The sequence below is a fragment of the Drosophila tropicalis genome, unplaced genomic scaffold (genome assembly GCF_018151085.1).
Source record: "Drosophila tropicalis isolate 14030-0801.00 unplaced genomic scaffold, ASM1815108v1 contig_878, whole genome shotgun sequence".
NCBI classification, from domain to species: domain Eukaryota; kingdom Metazoa; phylum Arthropoda; class Insecta; order Diptera; family Drosophilidae; genus Drosophila; species Drosophila tropicalis.
In genome coordinates, this window is record NW_027173374.1 from 16,733,017 (window position 1) to 16,753,624 (window position 20,608).

The 20,608-nt window shown below is 39.6% G+C and overlaps 3 protein-coding genes across 11 annotated transcripts in view; 2 read left to right on the forward strand and 1 right to left on the reverse strand.

The window, feature by feature from the left end:
- On the forward strand, window positions 1–20,014 carry Efa6 (Exchange factor for Arf 6). 9 transcript variants are annotated; one of them, XM_068299539.1, is made up of 15 exons: window positions 1–751; window positions 9,557–9,623; window positions 9,684–9,737; window positions 9,798–10,618; window positions 10,688–11,863; window positions 12,416–12,646; window positions 13,096–14,105; window positions 14,169–14,555; window positions 14,616–14,779; window positions 14,840–14,937; window positions 15,008–15,283; window positions 15,356–15,493; window positions 15,552–15,760; window positions 15,968–16,164; window positions 16,228–16,686. In XM_068299539.1, the coding sequence occupies exons 1-14, from the start codon at window positions 614–616 to the stop codon at window positions 16,083–16,085; spliced, it is 4,887 nt and encodes a 1,628-aa protein (XP_068155640.1). In that variant the 5' UTR covers window positions 1–613; the 3' UTR covers window positions 16,086–16,164; window positions 16,228–16,686. The 9 variants fall into 9 exon arrangements, with proteins under 9 accessions (XP_068155640.1, XP_068155639.1, XP_068155643.1 ...); XM_068299542.1 differs by lacking the exons at window positions 15,968–16,164; window positions 16,228–16,686 and adding exons at window positions 19,347–19,758; window positions 19,813–20,014 and having other exon boundaries at window positions 2–751; XM_068299545.1 differs by having other exon boundaries at window positions 2–751; window positions 13,096–13,243; window positions 13,640–14,105; window positions 15,968–16,686.
- The window catches only part of LOC137584247 (S1 RNA-binding domain-containing protein 1), a 5,069-nt gene continuing 3,222 nt past the window's right edge, over window positions 18,762–20,608 (reverse strand). The window contains exons 9-11 of the mRNA XM_068299549.1: window positions 19,802–19,934; window positions 19,614–19,743; window positions 18,762–19,551 (exon numbers count right to left, since the gene is read on the reverse strand). Coding sequence (XP_068155650.1) covers window positions 19,331–19,551; window positions 19,614–19,743; window positions 19,802–19,934 — 484 coding nt within the window. The 3' untranslated portion in view covers window positions 18,762–19,330. The remainder of the gene's footprint in view (window positions 19,552–19,613; window positions 19,744–19,801; window positions 19,935–20,608) is intronic.
- The window catches only part of LOC137585844 (uncharacterized), a gene marked incomplete at its 5' end in the record, with an annotated part of 1,230 nt that continues 560 nt past the window's right edge, over window positions 19,939–20,608 (forward strand). The window contains one exon of the mRNA XM_068301819.1: window positions 19,939–20,579. Coding sequence (XP_068157920.1) covers window positions 19,939–20,579 — 641 coding nt within the window. The remainder of the gene's footprint in view (window positions 20,580–20,608) is intronic.

Here is a 20,608-nt window from a genome sequence, read left to right on the forward strand (position 1 = left end):
CTTCGGGTTGTTTTTTTTTATTGTTGTTTTTGTTTTCGTGGTAAGCGGTCGCGTTGCTGGTTTTTCGTCGTCTGTAGTAAATAAATAAAATAAAATTAAATTAATAACTAATGCCACATGCAAAATAATTAAGGAGGATGTGCCAGTGTGTGTGTGTTAAATTAAACAGCAGGAAAATGTATTAAAACGGAAGTCCGCAGCGCGGGCGGCTTGCAAAGTGGAAAAGGTGTAAAAAAAACGAAAAAGAGAGGAAAGGAAAAATTAAACAAGTTTGCGGGTGCGGCGTCGTCGGCGGCGGCGGTTGCTGGTGAAAATTTGCGTGAAAAAAGAAAGCACAGTTACAAAATTAAAAAATAAAAGTCGAGCATGCAATTTTTAGCTTGTATACGTATACGTGTGTGCGTAAGTGTCTCTCTGCCTGTGAATACGTCCATGTTGTGTGTGTGTGTGTGGCAGAGAGTCAGAAATTAAACGCCTGGCAAATTAAAAGTTAAAAAGTTATAAACTGTTATAACTAACCAGGTGGGTAGCCATTGTCCAGGCGTAGCAGCAGCCAGCAATAACAACAACAACAGACGCAAGGGAAAGGCGTCACCGTCAGCGTCGCCGTACAATGACTGAAGAATTGAAAGTGGTGCTGCGGCGCAGCGAGCAGCATTCCGGTTTTGGATTTTCATTACTTGGAACAACTGGACCGCCACATGTCATCTACGACATTGTTGAAAATTCGCCGGCAGCCGATTGTGGAGCGGTAAGTTAGCCGCACCCCCTTAGCCCCTTAGCCCCATTTTCTATTTTTTTATTTTGGTTCCACTCCCACTTGTCCCAGCCAAATAGTGACTTCATCCACCAAGGCGACAATTCTGCTTTTTCTGTCCAAAAAGGGAGGCGCCCTTTTAAGTTTGCCTTTTGCAATATTTTTGCACCATCTTTTGCAATAGCAATGTTGACCGAAAAGTTGTTGCAACAACTGCGACTGCGACAGGGACTGTGGCGTCGACATGTCCTTCTGCCTCTCATCATTGTTGTCTGTTAGTGTCTCTTGTCTGTCGAGTGTGTGATGTCATCTTTTTGTTTTTCACACTCTGCCAAAGGGTGGATACACTTATTTTGGTCATAACTTTGTCCACCAAAACGAAATATACGCGCACATTACATTTTTTAGAACGAACACTTTTATCAATCAAGAAAGGGCATTAAAATTTTGTCATATGTATATGCTGCTGGTCGGTTTCTCTGGTTTTAATTGAATCTCTTGTTGCAAAATGTATTAATTTTTTTTTTTGGTCTTCACCCTCCTTCATTTATTTGTTGTTAATAAATCTCTCTGAAAATTAAATAAAGTTAAATGAATAAATACAACGATTTTTTTTTTCGTTTTCATTTCCAACTCAAGTATCAATTCGAATTATATTGTATGTGTGTATGTGGCTACAATTAAAATTCTGGCTATTAACATTTGTTCATCTCTGCTAGAATCAAGCATTTGTTTACATGAGATAAGAGGAGATGTTTGCGCCAAGAAACGGATATTAGAAATCGTGCTTAAAATTTAAAGAGTTTTTTGTCAAGGCAAATGCCAAAGAGAAGGAGAAATGGTAATGTAAATGCAACGTATAAAAAAACCAACATTTTGTATAAAAATAACTTTGCTGGGCAATATACATACATATGTATGTACATACTTTATAATTATCAGAGATACACTGTGAAAGAGATAGAAAAAAAAGACAAAGAGAGAGCAGCAAGAACGAGAACGAAGGAAGAGAAAAACTAAATAATTGATTGCAGTCAATGGATTTTATGTTGGTTTGTTACTCCCCTGCAGCCATCTTTGGATATTTACACAAAATTATTTAAGGCGAGAAACGCGTTTGGCATTTTTAATGTGGTTAAAAAAAGTTATTAAGTAATATTAGTCCGAGCCGTGAATAAAATCAAACCAAACGCAGCAAACAAAAAAACAACAACAACTGAAATGCCGCATACTTTGCTTGGTGTCACGACTTTCTGATACTCTACATAAGAACTTTTAATTTGAATCTAAATTAGTGAAGAGTTTATTATTTTTGAAATCAGTCATGTTCACTGATATACTCGATTCCATTATCTCCTTTTATTTTTAGTGTATAACAAGGTTGTTGTCTTTTGAGGTAATTGTCAGCTGCTGGGGTGGGGGAGAGCAACAACAATAACCACATCAATCGCGACTTTGCGCTCTCACTCTCACGCACACACATGCACGCACTCTTTTAATTTTTTACTTATTATTGTTTTCGCTTACAACTCACAACTAGTTGTTGGTTTACCCTTTAAAGGTTGTGAATGAGGTGTGTGTGTGTTTATTCAATAAAATCAAAGGCATACATACATACATATATACGAGTTTTTCTTATCAGCACAACATTTTTAAATTGATAATAATAAATTACTTTACATGAAAAGCTTTTAAAAATTATTAAAACTTAAGAATTTCAAATGCAAAACGAATAACAACAAAAAGAGTATTGAAACTTCCGTACGTAGGACATTTTTATGGCAATCTATCCAAATATTATTGTTGTTGTTGCCTTGTTTTGTGGTTGTTTGACGAGGTAGTCTTTGAATACAAACACCACCACGCTAAAGCTTGTGAATGGAACCGTTTCTCGGAGAGGGGAAGGAGAATGCGGTATAGCATGAATATTTGATTAAGTTACCTTAACACTTTTGATATCTACTAATTCAATTTGAAAACTAAAAAAAGTGTAAGCATCTATTGGAGGAAAATATCTAAATTCCATATTTATATATTCAGAAATATATGTATATATATGTATGTATGTATGCATACTGAGAAATATTGTTACTCTTTAAGTTAAGAATCGTCCCCCAAAATGTAGAGTGGTCCATGCCGATTGGCAACTCTTGAGCTGAGCTTGTTAGTAAGTTCTATTTGGTTTTTGGTTTCTTTAAAAGGCATCATTGGGTCGACTATGCATTAAATTTCCACTTTGTTTGCCTTTGCGAGCTACAATTTTCTTCTTTTTCAATGAATACGCTCATATGTATTTATGAACATAGATACACCCAAACACACACACACATTTATTGTGCATTTGTCCAAGTAGTGTGTTGCAGTTGTTGGATACTTGTTCTTGGTGTGTAAAAATTTGTGTGTGTGTGTGTGTGTGTGTGTGCTTGCTGTTTGCCCCTTTTGTGTTTTATTTGTTTTTCCTATCCAACTTGATACGTGATGACAGAACGAATAGAATAGAACACACCAGACACAAGACCAAAGCAGACCCCCGACCCACCCCTTCCCATTCCGAACAGAAGAGCAGAGGAGTTGACAGCGACAACGAGCTAACGAATATCTTTTGTAATGTCTCCGTATCATTTTGAATGGCAAATTGTATATTAATTGCATACGGTAGGAAAGTGAGAAACATTTCAAAACATTTGTAAATTATACTCCAAACTAAACTGAACGCTTGCTTGAGCTCAAATTACATTTATTTATTTAGTTTCATTTTGTTTTTTGTTTTCAATATAAATACTTACTTTCACGCATCGTACACATGATCCATTATCATCATCTTTAAATGTTTAGTTGCCCATACATACATACATATGTACATATGTACATATGTATATATTCTTCTGTGTGTGACCAGTGTATTTTTTTCTAAAATATTCTCCCTCTCATGTCATTAATCAATTTTTCTTGTCTGTCCGTGTTTGTGTGTGTGTGTGTTGATGTGATCTCCATTCAAAACGCTTTTGTTTAAATGTTTTTCAGCTGTTTGGTTGCGTCATTTGCTTCATCTAAATTGTGTTCCCAAGAGTCTTTAATTATCTCTTGACTAAACCAAACGAACCAACAACCCTTTCCATGTCAGGATATACATATGTATGTACATATGTACTCCCGGCATATCAGGACATTGAGAGCTCCTTTTTAGAAACAATGGGATGCTAAAAAGTAAACAAGAACAAATAAATTTTCCACCAACTTTCGTACCAAATATTTTTAATAAATTCGTATTGCATTTTCATATCTTACTCTTCCTGTCTGCCTTATGCTTCTCTTTGTTCCCCTGTTTTCTGTTTTGCTCTCATTCTTGTTCTCTTTTCTCTCCGCTCCTTTTAATGCTTCCTGCAAAGTTTCTAATGCTATGCTTAATTAGTCTTTTTAACTGGAAATGACAAACGACTGTTTTTATTTTTTTGTTGTTGTTCTTGGGTGTTGTTTCTGTTGCCGGCTGCAAATTAATTGCCACCTACGGCAGCAACAACAACACAAGCAAAACAAAGAAAACTAGAACAGACGAGTGGAAGATAGAGAGAAACAGAGACAAGAAAGGAGACTGACTCAATGTGGTATTTATTGATTTTCTGTTTACATAGATTTCTGACTTTCCACTTCTACAAATAATGTGTAAGATCTTTCCGCCACCTCTCTCCCCTCCCACATACTTACATGTACATACACACATACATACATTCGATTTGGAAAATTGTCAAGCTCTAAAAAACAGAAAGAAGGTTCAATGAGACAATTTCTCGATAACAATTACGATAACTAGGCTCAGAGACAAAGAAATGAAACCATGAAAAGACTTCGCGAAAGTTGAGTAAAGTTTATTTTAAGTTATTTTAATTGAATTGTAGCAAAAGGCTAAAGAAAAACAAGCAACGAAAATTGTGTGCACGCGTTTATTAAGTTTGGTTTCGGTGGGCGGTTGGGCAAAGGTTGGGTAGCTGGGTGGGTGGTTGCGTTTGGTTTTTCGTTTGGTGGTTGAGCATGTTGCATGATTCTCCGAGCTTGATGCCAATTGTGAGTCAGTGAGGTGCACGCTGTGCTTGTGCCGCCGACGTCGCCGTCGTCTCATGGATGCGGTTCGTTGCACGTTACGGCACAGTGAGCAGAAGAAAAATAATAAGAACAATAAGTGCATAAGGCACTCAAGCCACCAGAGCAGCTCTTTGCCCCAATCCAGGAGCGGACTACCGCCACAGAACGAGAAATCTCAGATATGTATATACTCACATGCTCGTATGAGAATTCTTTGTGAGATTTAAAAGAGTGTTCATTTTAAAATTTCCTTAATTTTGCTGTTTACTCTGTTAGATAACCATTGTGGTCAACCCAGCCTAAAACTAAAACATTTTTCTAGGTTACGAAAAGGTAAACTTTAAATCAGACTAAAATCAGTTTGTGGGTACAAATATCTATAATCAGTACTTGAATGTACGCAGTGAAAACTGAGACAAACGCAGGTGATTCCAGAGTTTGAATCCAGCCCTGAATATGATTGCGAGCCCCTCAAAACCAGCTCGCCCCTGCCACGCCCCAAACACGAAACATTCCCAGTTGCAGTCGCCGGACATAAGCTAAGGCAGAACACAGTAAACTCTGCGCAAAATCTTGGCCATTTCTCTCTGTGTTTGTGTGTGTGCCTCAAAGCATTGCAAAAGATGCATCTAACAGTGTTGCCACTTGGCCGTTGCGAGTGCAGTTTGCCCGTGTCTGTAAATTGAGTGGCAGCACTTGTCTTCTCATTGTTTTTGCATCTTTGTAGCTTTTAGAATGCTCAATTAGCCACAAAGTGCCGGCCGGCCGGTCTCCTTCCATTACGTGCCTCTCTGACTCCTATTCTAGTGCAATTTTCCCATTTTCCATTCTCCTCTATTTCTATTCGTCTATTTTCTGCACTTTACCTTCTGTTGGCACACATTTTCCGAAATGAATCAATAAACAAAAAGGCACTGAAATATACAACGCTTCCCTAGATCGAGGCGAGGCACTCGGTGGCGAGACAGTGGCAGTTTGCCCGATAAAGTCCAAAATAGCTGAAAAAAAACTCACTTCCAATTCGATTCTATTGAAATATATGTACATACATATGTATGTACATACATACATACCTACAATATATAAATTGTTCGCTCTTTTTTTTACCTTTTTGCTTTAGCATGCAAACTTGTTTGCAAAACATTTATTGTTGTTGTTGTTTTTTTGCTTTCTTTGCATCGTAATGCAAATCTCGCACAACACTTTCGCACAATTTACAAGGAACAAAAAGCCAACCATTTTTGGGTCGCTAAATATTGCATAGCCACATTTAACATTCTACGCGGTGCAACAATTCGAGCTAACTTTTGAGGGCAAAAACCACGTGGTCTTAAGGGATTTGCATTCTCTTTGTAAATATGTGTGTATCATCAGGAATTTGTTTTTGGCAAAAAGTTTTTGTCTATTTACAAGATTTTATAGAGACCGCATTCAGGTTATTTTAAAGTATTCATTAACAAACTAACTAATAGTAAATATCGAGTGAAACTTTAAGCTTGCCAAGTGTGAGAAACGAAAATACTCTGTTGTCGACATTTTCGGCATTTCATTTCATGCCGTGCTTTTATTTTCCATTAGAAAAACAAGGTTAAAACCAGGTAGCTGCGAAATTCTCGTAAAACATTTAAAGCCTAGTTAAAAATGCAGTTAGAAATTAAGCAAAAATTGCGGTAAAAGCAAAATAAAGGTAAGCTAAAAGGCACGAGAACTAGATTCGTGTTTGATGACAGTCAGTCAGTCATTCACTTATCCAACAATGCGTGAATCACTCAATCTCAATCTCGTTTAGTCCAAATAGGTTCCAAGTCTCTGTGGGCATTAACTAACATTAGCTAAAAGTGACACAATAAAGTGCCATGACCATTGAGAGACTTCCGATTCCCGTGATTGCACAACACCTCTAATCAAATCAGTCGTTGTATGCTAATTTGTTTCTCCCCTTGCCGACTGACTCGCCCCTCTCTACCTCCCCCCCACCCTCTCGCGCTTTTGGGCTGTAGGCAAATATGAAAGGAAATTAACAATGAATGTGGCCGGTTGGCAAGGTCGTTGAAACAAATAACACAACAGAAGCGGAAAAAAGAAACACAAATGGACAGAGAAAAAACAACAGCGGGTGAGGTTTTAATTTACATACACAAATCCACCTGTGTGCGTGTGTGTGTGCCGTTATCGACCAGCGGGGATGCACCACTGTTTCAAACAATGCAAAAACGAAATTAGATGGTCATCAAGCATGCAAAGCAAAGGCAGAAGTTAGGGGAGACTGAAAAAAGTCACAATTGCGCGTATTACGCCTTCACCTGTGCATCTGTTTTTGTCCTAGAGCCCAACTTTTATCCGAAAAGCGATTATTAAAGACCTTTCGCGGTTTATTCTACACCCAACATTGATTTTTTGCCTAAGCCTCACAGCAGAAAAGAGGTTACTGGGTTATCATAGGGCAATGAGGGTATAAAGATTACCAAAGCACTTGGCGAAACAGGAATCAATGGACAGATTGATTGATAGTCTTATCAGTAAGAGGGGCCAGGTGAAATCTTTTTGGTAGATACAATTTATAAATGAAAATCCACTTAACTTTTATGCGTCATTGGTGGCTCTTTGAAATGACTAAAAATAAAGGATATTCTGAAGTCGCCGTTATATTTCTCCGAAGTTTATTGAATACCGCGAATGGTATCGAATGGTTCGATGCGGCGGCTTAGTTTCAACATGTGTATGTTCTTGACTAGGTCGTCGACGTCGTCTTCATCATCATCGTTGGAAGTCGTCACTAATACAATCAATCAATCAATTGCCTTGTTTACCTCCATGTGAATAGGTGGGCGTGCAGTTGTTGCCAACATTGACAATTGACAGCAAAAACAATCGAAAACAGCAAAAGAGAAAACAAATAAATTCACGACATATTAACAATAAAACGTCATTGAACCATTTATACATGCATAAGTGCGTTATGTGAGTGTGTGTGTGTGTGTGTGTGTGTGTCACCGAAATTTAATAAATAAGTAATAACCCCTCCCTCCAAAACGACAGCAGGTGAGGTGAGATTGTTTGCTGTTTTAGCGTTAAATTCAATCATTTGACATAAATTAAGGCATATCAAGGAGAGATAGACAGAAATGTGACTTGAATCTGAATCTATCATAAAATCCAAGACTTTATTTGTCATTTAATCGTTTGTATATCAAGTACCCAATTCAGTTTTGGCCAAAATTATTTAGTCAACAATTTAAAAATCTCAGACGAGGTTACAAATTTCTCCTATCCCTGTGACATTTGGTTACTAATAATTGACTTAAGAATAGAATTTTCCCGCAGTGATGAATCATAAAATTTGTTTTTCTTTGCTCTATTGAGTTATCTTCTCCCACTACAAGTGACTGCAATTTTCCTGCACTTTCTTTGGCCATTTCTCAGACGAAGTTGCTGCTGCATATCGGGATGTAAAAACAATTCAATTGGAGCCTACTTTGATGGGGACAGGGACTAGTATTGGGACTGGGACCCACCAGGCAAGTTACAACCAAGTGTAACTGATTGATTTAGCCTTAGCTGGTTGGTTGGTTAGTTTTTTTTTGCTGACTGACTCCCCAGGGTGTGTATGTGTGTGTTGGCGGTTGCGGCGGTCCTCGACAACAAGTTCAGAAGCAGCTCAAAGTGAAATGCAAAAGCAATTTGCATGAGGAGCGAACGAAGCAACCTGCTGACTTGTGCCCCCTCCTGCGCCTGCCAGCCAGCCGTCCTGGCGTTTCTCAAGTGTTTAATGGCGGCACTACAGTAGCGAAGCAGCACAGCTCTTGGTGCCGGATTAAATGCAGCCAGTTTTTTTTTCTTTTTGGTAGAGTGGTAACACTCTATCCGAAATAATAGTCTCCCGCGGGCGAAAACAAAAAGTTTCCATTACGATTTCCCTGTTGGATGACTTTCGTTAGTTAGCTTTTATTCCCCCTACTTCGGCTTCTCTGTCAGTGATTACGTAAATCCAAGCCCAACGTTTTGTAGGCCACATAATTAATTAAAACATTGTTTGAAACATTAATTGCATTTCCTCACTGCTGCACTTTGTCGCGATGCTTGGTTTCTTGACGTCGTCTTTAGTCCTCGTTGTATAAATTTTCCAAAATTTAAGTGGCAAGTGTGTAAAAGTGGCCTGTCGTCTTCTTGAAAGACAACGCGAGGGGCTCCTGCCCGGCGCAGAAATTAATTATGCAATAAAAGTAATTTTTGTGTGTGTCTGAAAAGTGCTTCACAAATTTATGGAATAAACTATGCGCAATCCCGTTCTCTGGAGGGTACGGCGAGAAAGGTGCGTACCATCTGGCCCCATCCCCATCTAGTGTACAGCCCCAAGCCACAAGCCCTGTGCACTATACACAATATTGCCAATTCTGACGTCAGTTAACTCAAATAAGGCGCCAAATATCATTCGACGATGTCGTCGCCCGGCCTCGCCACGTTGTGATTTCTGCGCTGCGAACAACAACAAAAAAGTAGAGAAAATTAAAAATAGTTTATAAGTGCCAACAGCAACAACTACAACAACAAAAACTACACCGGTGGCAACGAACCGGAGAGGGGGCTATTGTGGCGTGGAATACGAAAATCAATAATAATAATAATAATAAAAAAAACTCTTGTTGTGGTGTCAATTCTGGTCTCGTGTCAGTTTCGCTTTCTTTATCTCATTGCTTTCTGGTGCTTTGCTCGTTTCAGGTGGAGGCAGGCGATGTTATCCTAAAAGTCAATGGCACCGACGTCCATCGCCATACAACGAAAGAAGGTGAATTGTAACTAACTAATTTACAATTAGACCGACAAAATTTAATTTAAATCTTTGCAGTTCTTAAATGCCTGCGCCTATCGGAACATCTGGTGACCTTGGAACTTAAACGAGGTAAGTATCTTGATGAGCAGCTAGGCAATTGCAATTCCATTAACTCTGAACTCTTGGCAGATCCCAAACTGAAGGCTCGCATTAAAGAGCAATTGGCAAACACACAGAGTCCGCATTATGTGGACATTGAATCTCCTAATATATATGATTACAATAGCAGCAACAATAGCACCAACTCCTCGCCCAATCATCGAACCCAGAACAAGGGACAGCAACAATTACGCTACAACAAGTCGCCCACGCACTTGCCATCGTTGCGCCAGATTCAGAATTCGTCGCCGGCAGCCGGCAGTGGATCTGCTTCGGGTACAACAACAACAACAACAGCTACCCACACACAACATAGTCGCAATTCCTCGGCCAGTTCTACAAAAATTCAGATTGTGGAGACTTCCATAACAACAACCACAACAACAACAACAACAACAGCATCAGCAGCGGCAGCAACATCACCAACTCTTCCAGGCGAAGCCATTTCGCCCACATCAAGACCATCGCGCATTCCACAGGCACTAAAGATCACTGCCAATCCTAAGCCGGTGCCCGTTCTTCATTCGCCACAACATAAACGGCCACGTCCCTCGCAAATCCCCACAAAGGCAGCGAATGGAAATGCCCAGCAGCCCCAGCAGCAGCAGACACACCAAAATTATCTCCAGCAACCACTGCAGCATTCCAATAGCTACAGCGGAAGTCCTGTGACCCGACAACGGCCAAACGAGCGAGAATCAGAGCCAGAACCAGAACCGGAACCTAACTCGGCGCCACCGCAGCCAGCGAAAGCGCCGCGCTTTGAGGCTTATATGATGACCGGTGATCTGATCTTAAACCTCTCTAGGACTCCACAGCCTAGTAATCTTCTAATGGCGCAAGCCAAAAAAGTAAACAATCCACTTTTTTTTTTTTTTTTTTTGGATTGAATCGTCTTTTATCGCCTTTTGTCATTTTAGGTGGACAGCTTGCGTGATTCACCCAATCGTACCCTGGCCAATCCTCGTCTTAATGGCGCCTTGGCTCCCCGCGCGTCTGGTGAATCGTCACCCACATCCTCTTCGTCCGTGGATTCGCCTACAAATACGGGCAGCTCGGATTCCATAAAGCGTCAGGCTAAATTCCAGCGTAACAAGCAACAGCCACTGCAACAGCAACAACAGCGGGATAGTATCAATAATAGCTACAATCGCAGGGATTCTCTGACCAACGATACACTGCTTATGTGTGAAGAACTAGAACGGGATGAGGATGATGCGGAGGAAGGAGAATACGTATTGGATCCCCGACAACGTGCACATCAGACACAACAGCAGCAGCAACGATTTCGTCAGCAGCACAACCAACAGCGATACGAGTACTACCAAAACGAGGATGAGTTGGATGAGGTGGAAGAGCGTGAAGAGGATCAAACCCATTATGATATCACAAACATTGAGACCTATCAGAGTGGTATGGCACGAGACGATGAAGATGATAGCGATCGTCAGTGTTTGGTCGACGATGATTACGATGATGAATACGATGAGGAGGAGGAAGATAACGATGCGGGTGACGAGGAATGTTCGACAAATTCGTTGGGTTCGGGATCTACGGCCAAGCAACGTTTGCGGGCCCTGAAACAACGTTCCCTCGTACGACAACAGCAACGCAATCGAGATGCGGTGGATTGTGCCGCCTCCGGATCTACTTCATCCAACACAGTGAAAAGCGAAACGGGATTGGGCGTGGGCTTAGGTGTAGGCGTTGGTAATACCTCGCAGGAGGAAACCTCATTCTCTGTGCCAACATCCCCAATTTCACTGTCTACGCCGTATATCAATAAGGAGATGGCCAATTCAGTGCCAACCAGTCCAGAGCCCAGTTCGCTGATGGCACCAGAGTCGAATAAAGGAGCAGGTGTTGGTGTTGCTGGTGCTGCTACTGGTAGCGGGACCGTAGTTGTTCGTCGCCAGAATGGCCATATGGTGCGCAAATGCGATGCAGCTGGCTTCCGCACTAGTAAGTCTGAGGATCATCTACAGCAGATACAGCGTGAAGGCATCGCAGCTGTGATACCCATCGATATTGATGAGGATGTGAATAGCTCGCTAAATACGCTTCTCGACACACGTCACGACTCGGAGGATTCGCAGGTGAGAAGTACTAACAAAAGAAAATAAAAACAAATTAGATGTAAGCGGCGGGTAGCGCGATAGCGATATATACTGATTCCAGATCCTCCTTGTTTGTGACCCATTGAATTGCCCGTTTCAAATGCTTTTGTAGACCTTAACTTAATTGTTGTTGTTGTTGTTAAACGATTCCTGTAGCTATTTAACCAACCAATGAATCATCCATTTATCTAGCTAGCAATACATGTATCCATCTATCATCTATGTGTGTGTAAATTTATTGCATATTGAACATCAGCATTGTCCTATAAGTCATCCCATTTATTCATTCATTGTATCATGCAAATTTCTTTGATTCGTTGTTTTCAACTCTCTTGTTCAACTCGATCAAATTTAAATTAATTTTACTCTATACTCTCTCTCTCTATTAACCAACTCTCTTCTGTCTATCTTACTCAGTTTGTGTTTCTTCTTTCTTTTCTTTCGGTTTTTACTACTACTTACTACTACTACTATAATCCTTGATTCTCAAATACATTTTGATATATGCGCGCGATTTCTTGAGCTTTATAGTCGACAACAACAACAAGCACAACGACAGCCTCAACAATATTAAACAACAACAATGGCAACGGCAGCAGCAGCAGCAACTACAAGAATAACAACAGCAACGATGCCTCCAGCTGCAACAGAAAAAATAACAACAACGAAAGACGAACAGCAGCAATACTAACGACAACAACGACAACAATCAGCAACAACAAAAGTGGCAGCAACAAATTAAACTATATATTATATAAAAAGGTTGCCATTAATGTGTCTGTGTGTGTTTAATAATCATCCATTAATAATGATGATATGACAATAAGGGGCATGCAAAATGAAAAAAAAAAAAAAACAATTTTAAAAGATTTTGTAACTTAAAGTAATTTTGAAATGTGTTTAAAAGCAATTTTTGTCATTTTGTTTTATTTTGTTGCCTGCGCTTGCAAAACGTTCTGTTCTTAACCGTAGATAAATGTTTAAAACTAACAGACTCTTATGCTTATCACACACACACACGAAAACATTCACACTGACTGAAACTCACACACAAATACTACACCGTTACACTTGGCAATTGTTTAGGAATCTTCTATGATTGGGCTAAAAAGAAAAAAGCAGAAATGACAAATTGTGAAACATTTTTGAGATATTTTGGTAAACACTTAATGATAATAAAAGCTAATCGTCTGATTTCTCTATATACCTAGGCATCGGCATCAAATCGGGATCGCATTGTTTGGACATATAATGCTCCATTACAACCGCATCAGTTGCAGCAACTCCAGCAGCAGCAGGAACTCCAGAGGCGACAAGAGCTACAACAGCAGCAGCAGCAACAACAACAACAACTCTACGGTCAGCAATCGCATTCAAATTCACATTCAAGTTCCATTAGTTCATCGCCTCAGCATTCGGCTGTGGGCAGTCCAAACTCACCCACCTCGGTGTCGTCATCAGTGATGTCGTCATCGGGCTCAAAGGGGGCCCTGGGCCTGGGCAGTAGTAGTAATGGCCATTCAGGAGTATCCATGCATCAGCAGCAACAACAACAGCAGCGGGAATCAGCTGGCGGCTATGCTTTGCAGCCGCCGGCTGCTATGCCGGGTCTGTTGGTTTGTCCAGGTGGTGGTCCTGGTGGTGGTCCTAATGGTGGTGGTGGTAACGATCAAAGCGTCTCAGAAGCCATTTCGAATATATCTAGTCCCGACTACCAAGACGACGATAATTTATTGAGTTCTCGCGATATTTTAGGCGTCATGGTACTTAGCGATCCCAGCGATTCGGATTCCACCATTCTCGTCTCGGATGCAGCCGCACTGCAGCGTCATCAGCAACAGCAGGCCAAGCAGCAAATGCGAGCTCAGCAGCAGCAGCAACAACAGCAACGCCAGCTGGACCAGCAGAGGGATCAAACTGAGCACAAGGTGGTCATTCAAGTGCGTGGTCTGGACAATAGCAGTAGTGCGGCTCGATCCGAAGATGAAGTGGCGACTTTGACGGACGAACCACTAACGACGGCAATGACAATGGCGATGGGTCAGGGTCAGGCGCAAGGTTCACCACCCGTTTCGGATGATGGCAGTGATGTGGAATCGTTACACTCTTATCACTACTCCCCTAAGGCTGTGGACATGCCCTCGGCCATACGGCTGGCCAAAAGACTGTACTCCCTAGATGGTTTCAAGAAAAGTGACGTGTCGCGGCATCTAAGTAAAAAGTGAGTAACTTTTCTTATTCTCTATTAAACCTCAACTCATTTGGATTTCCTATATTTTTGCAGCAACGATTTCAGCCGTGCAGTAGCCGATGAGTATCTCAAGCATTTTAGCTTTGAAAAAAAGTCCCTAGATCAGGCACTTCGAGAATTTTTGCAGCAGTTTTCCTTATCTGGCGAGACGCAAGAGCGGGAACGTGTGCTGGTTCATTTCTCTAAGCGGTATCTAGACTGCAATCCGGGAACGTTCAACTCACAGGATGCCGTTCACACGCTAACATGTGCCATAATGCTGCTAAACACGGATCTACATGGTCAGAATATTAACCGCAAGATGAGCTGTGCAGAATTTGTTGACAATCTGGCCGATCTCAATGATGGCGAGAACTTTCCCAAGGATGTGCTCAAATATTTATACCAGGCCATTAAAACAAAACCCTTGGAATGGGCGCTGTAAGGAACAACAATGAACAAATAAGTCCTCGCAAAATCTGATAATTAATTGTCTTTTAGGGATGACGATGCCGGAGATCTGCAGCAACAACGATCTAATAATAGTGCTTTAGCGACTGTTGGACAGAATCCATATCTAGATGCACCCGAATCGGCCACGGCAGTGGAATACAAGAAGGGTTATGTGATGCGAAAATGTTGCTATGATAGCAGCTACAAAAAGAGTGAGTCCAATGATTTAAATTACAATCTTTACTGTACTAATTATGATCATTATGTTCTAGCTCCCTTTGGCAAACGTTCATGGAAGATGTTCTACTGCACTTTAAGAGATTTGGTGTTATATCTACACAAGGATGAACACGGCTTTCGAAAGAGTCAGGTGGGCAAAATGTGATTTGTTAAAGACTCACCATTTTATTTATATGTTTTATTGCTTCTCTCTGTGCCAGATGTCTGACAATCTGCACAATGCCATACGCATTCATCACGCCCTAGCCACCAAGGCAAACGATTACACGAAAAAGCAACACGTTTTCCGTTTGCAAACGGCCGATCAGGCCGAATATCTGTTTCAGACCAGTGATCCCAAGGAGTTGCAATCATGGGTCGAAACTATTAACTTTGTGTGTGCTGCCATTTCGGCGCCTCCACTCGAGGGTGGAGTGGGAAGCCAAAAACGTTTCCAAAGACCATTGTTGCCGAGTTCGCAAACCAAACTGTTGATGGTAAGTCTCCAGATGCCAAATATTAGAAATGTGTCCTTGGTATTATGAAAGGATTTGTTGACTCCTTTGCAGAAAGAACAACTCACCTCGCATGAACAGCAATTGGCCCAATTGGAACAGGAGCTAAATGAACATAAAAAGGGACCCATACCAAGCAAGGGATTGCCACTGCAGAATTACAAGGAAAAGGAAAGCTATTTGCAATATGAAGTAAGTGAATCAGTTCCTCTTCATAAAAAAGAGTTAACCACATGCACATTTCTTTCAGCTGCGACGCTATCGCACCTATGTGGGCATTCTCAGTGCCAAAATGCTAGCAGATCAGCAACAGCAATTGGAAGTCCAATCTCAGCAACCATTGTCACAAGCCGCATATGAAGAAGAAGCCGACACATTCCCTACAACGCCGCAAAGTATTAACATTCAACAACAACAACTGCAGCAGCAGCAACAGCAACAACAACAGCCAACGAACAGGTACAGTCTGCAACAACGCCCCAGCAGCAGTAATAACTCCTCATCCTCTGGCAATGTCCAGCAGGACATTGGCTGACGTGTAATGGGAGTTTTCTCAGCTTGTGTGGTTTAAAACCTTCCCTCCCACCCATACTACCTAAGTACCCACCCATTATTATATCATATTTTATTTTCAATTTTATGTGTTTACATTGCGTTCCTTAACAGCTTGCCCAGGACATCTGTTTCAAGCGTTTTCCTTTGGAACAAAGTGTTCTGGGACAGTGTTTGTTGCATTGTTATGTTGTGTTGCTGGCGATATTGTGCTGTTATGAGTTTACCATAGTTTTGTTATGTATGTACATACATACTTCATATATACTCTTTTTTGTCATTTTCCCAAGATCTTTTTGTGTTGTTGTTGTGTGAGTATGCATATGAACAATCATCCTCATAAATCATACCGATTTTGACTTCTATCATTATAGATCCTGCTATTCAAGCTTTAATAATTCAGACTTAAGTGTTGTTGCGTTTAGGCCAACTCCCAATTATCAATTACATCAATCAAAAAGCCACACAAATCGCTGTGAAAACTCAAAAGTTTAACCTATTTACAAATTAAAAACAAAAAAAATTAACGATTTTTGGATACGATATTAACCAAACAAAGAATTGCCTAGTTAACCGATAGAAAATGGTTTTTGTAGCACCTGTAGAAAATGGAATATACAACCTATAAACGATAATTACTACTACTATATACATATATGTAAAACACAAATGTGGTTCATTAGTAGCAAAAGTTACATTCTAAATTACATGAAAAACGAATAACAAAGAAACGCACATACCCATTTTTGCGGTTAGAATAAAGAACAAACAATTTTTTTAATGTATTAGACGACAAACAAAACACAAAACAATTAAATTCAAATTCAACTCAACTTGTGTATTATATGGTATAAGAGCTCTAGAGATTTAGATCTTTACATAAATGTACAACATGAAATGCATTAGTGTTGCTGTTTAAACCTTTTACTGATGCTGATGATAATACAATTGTGCCCTAGTTTATAGACTTACTCATAGACACACACAAACACACGCAAATCATATTCACTTTGTTTTTCTGTATATATGCTCGATATACATACATATGCTAAAATATACATTCATATATCTTACATGCTGCGACATTAAAATGGTTGCCTTTGCCGTTCTTCGTTATGCCTCGTTATATCATTTACGTTCTATTACTTAACTCGTTGCAATCCCAAGACCAAACAAGAAAAAGAAACAAAAAGAATTTTTCAATTTTTGCAGATGGTTCGATGGTGTCTGCTGCTGTCGCTCACTGTGGCGTCATCTTTTTTAATTCCAAAAGCCATTAAACCAATATTCACATACACCCACATGTATTTAGCCACACATACACACAGCAACAGCTACAAGAACAGCAACAACAACAAGAGCAACCATAGCGCACTCTGGAGACTAGATCGATCCACCAATTGGGTGGTGGAAAAGGGGTGTGAAGTTTTTTCTTTGTAAATGTGCCCCGACCACCCCGCCCACTGCCTTAAATGTGAGCAAGCCTAATGTAAACAGAATCAAAGTCAATGTCTCTTTGTCCAACCACAAAGTAACGCATCTACATATATGTATAAGTATATATGTATATACATATATAGAAATCTTGAGTGCATAATAGTTTTGACACCATTATTAACAATAAGTTCTCGAGAGTAATTTATTTTTAAAATTTACATTTGCAGAAAAGAGAAGAAAAAGAAATAAGTAACTGCGCTTTTTCGTTTCGCTATTGATTTTGACCATTTGATATCCATTATAACACACCACTTCCACCACAATTATCCATACACACGACATCGCACACTTCTCGGCAATTTGGTAAGTGATATCCATGCCAAACTGAACAATAGTTTAATAAAACAATTATTATTCATTCCTTATTTTCGTTATTGTTGCTCTTCAGGCAGTGTCCATGACAAAATACTCCAGAAACAATCTCAAGTTGCCTCCACGACATCACACTCTTAGAGGCCAGAATTCTTAGCACACACACACACACTCACACAATCGCACAACACACACCCCAACATTCTCCTTCCACAATACTTCAGAGTTGCGGCTGTGCCGTCTGCTAATAGAATTCAGAATTTATGTACATTTTATCATTATATATTTAACAAAAATCATAAGTTTCTGAGAAAATTAGACTACAAATAGGCAAGAGACATTACTTGCAATCGAATTTGTTAAAGCGGTCGGGTCGGTTGATCGTTCGATCGATTGGTTGTTCAACAGATATAGGCAGACTCGGAAATGCCATTAGATGTGAAGCAGCAAAAAAAAAAAACGAATGATATCGACTCGAATATCGTTCGTTGGCCAATATCGTTTCATTTTTTTCCTTTTGCCAAAGATATTCTGGTGAACAACTTGTCGTACGTATACAAGCGATCTGCTGCATCTACATCTACGAAAATATCCGGCTTATAAACATACTTACATATACATATTTATTAATTAACTACAATACTTACATCATTACCTATGCTATCATTATAAATGATAAAAAAAAAAACGAAAACATAAAAGAACAAGAACAATTCTCCACACATGCATTAACTAAAACTTTACATATACATACATATATATACTGATCAGCAAGAAGAGAAGGATATATCGTTGTATATCAACATTGTGAAGTATGCATGTTTTCTTTATTTGGCCTTTTTGCGATAAATTGATATACAACATGTGTTTAAGGCATAAATTACTCCAATATTATGTACGATTTAATATTTATTTAAACAATGATTGGTTGATTTCGTGAAATGCCCATGGTAGCTAGAATATAAAATTGATTATAATTATTATGCAATTTAAGATTTAAAGAATATGGGAATCGAAAATGAGAAAAGCAAAGAGACAGAGAGAGAGAGAGAGAGATAGAGGAGAGAAGAGGGTGTGAAACAATAAATTTAAATACAAATATGTATGCATATATATTATATATTTTTGAATATATTATTATATTTATATTGTGTAATTATGTAAATGTAAAACTGTATAACATTGTTTGAAAAATATCCTTTTTTACACAATTCTACTGAAAACGGCAATAAATTTCAAATACAAAAAGAAAAAAAACACACATCTGATGCGATCGAGACTTGCTTTTAAACTAAGCGCCTAAATATACATTTAATACATTAACTATTTATTTAGTTCAGAACACTGCAAAAACAAAATGAAAGTAAATATTTTAACTGAAGAACATTCAAAATGAAAGCGTTCTCACTTTTACAAAAGAAAACAAAACTATTTATTACAAAATGATAAGTTTTGACTATTTCTATTGTCTACGAGAACCGTTACGCTGTATACCTATGTGAATATATATCCTGGTTATATATCTATATATATATATATATATATATGTGGAGTATATGTATGTATGCATACATATGCCCATAGCAAAAAAATGTGACTCATTAAATACTTCCAAGAAAAAAAAACAATAAGTTTTAATCAAGATTATTTGCACTCTTGATATGCCATTTATTCCTTTTTAAAGGTGAAGGATGTGTCCGTCTCTTGCAACATACTCTCTTGACGTAATCCCAAGTGTCGCCGTTGCAAATCAACTTTAACCACAGAGGCGATTACACGATCACCAATGCTCAGTTCCCCATCGCTCATGTGACTTCTATGGATTAGACCATCGCGATCAACGCCCACATCGACAAAGGCTCCAAAATGGGTCACATTTGTCACCGCCCCTACAACAGTTGATACAAATACGAATCAATCAATATTCAAAAGAATCAATTCCCTAACTCACCTGTGAGCACATCACCAATGCTTAGTTCATCCAGACGGGTCATTCCCTGCTTAAAGAGCGGTCGCTTGTCCAAATCGGCACGATAATCTTGAAGCAATTCTCGTTGAAGGGCAACCAATACAAATTTAAGCTGGTAACAGGTAAGGTATGTATAAATAAGTCGTCTTGTTGAACAACTATGCTCTTACCCGTTCCATAGGCAGCTTTTGTTGCTCGGACATACGCTCCAGATTTTTTTGTGATAATGAGAACTCCTTGATGCGAGATATAAAGTTGGCCTTGCCAATATCCGACAGCTTCAAGTCACACTCTCCAATGATACTGAAACAAAACCAAACAAAATTCGATTAAAGGTTTATTTATTTGTAAAACAAACTATTCCAACACATGGCGCCCAAAAAAAAATCTCAAAGATCTAAAAAAATTGTACGAGGAACGCTGGCAATATCCACCGGCGATAAAAGCAAAGAAAATCAAATACACCGCCTGTGGGGAACTTGCGCGATATGGACTCAATGAACCATATCAGCCATGTTGGAAATACCCACTGGCCACGTCAACTAAAGTGCGCTTCGGACCTTGCTGGGAGTACCCGCCGGAGCGCTACAAACGACGACCTTTGCCTGCACCATGTCGGGGTGCCAGAGTGCCCCCTGAACTCTTGACACCCAACTTTACGAAGTGTGAAACGCTCTATACGCGCTTCGATTTTCAACTGGAGCAGTGTGTGCAGGAACAGATTTTAGTTATTCAGCAGAAGTATTACAACTTGGAACTTCAACTAACTAAGGCCAAAGCTTTTCAAATTGAGAAGGCTGAACAGATGCGTTATCAGGCAGTAAGATATCAGCTCCTAACAAACTCCGCATGCTGCACAAAAATCTATCCCGAATACCTTAGCAAAATGGCAGAGGAACGTGCTCTCTGTGAGTTTCAAAAAGCATTCGATGCAATCAATCAAAGCAAGTAAGTGCTGAAAGTAATCCAGATTGCTT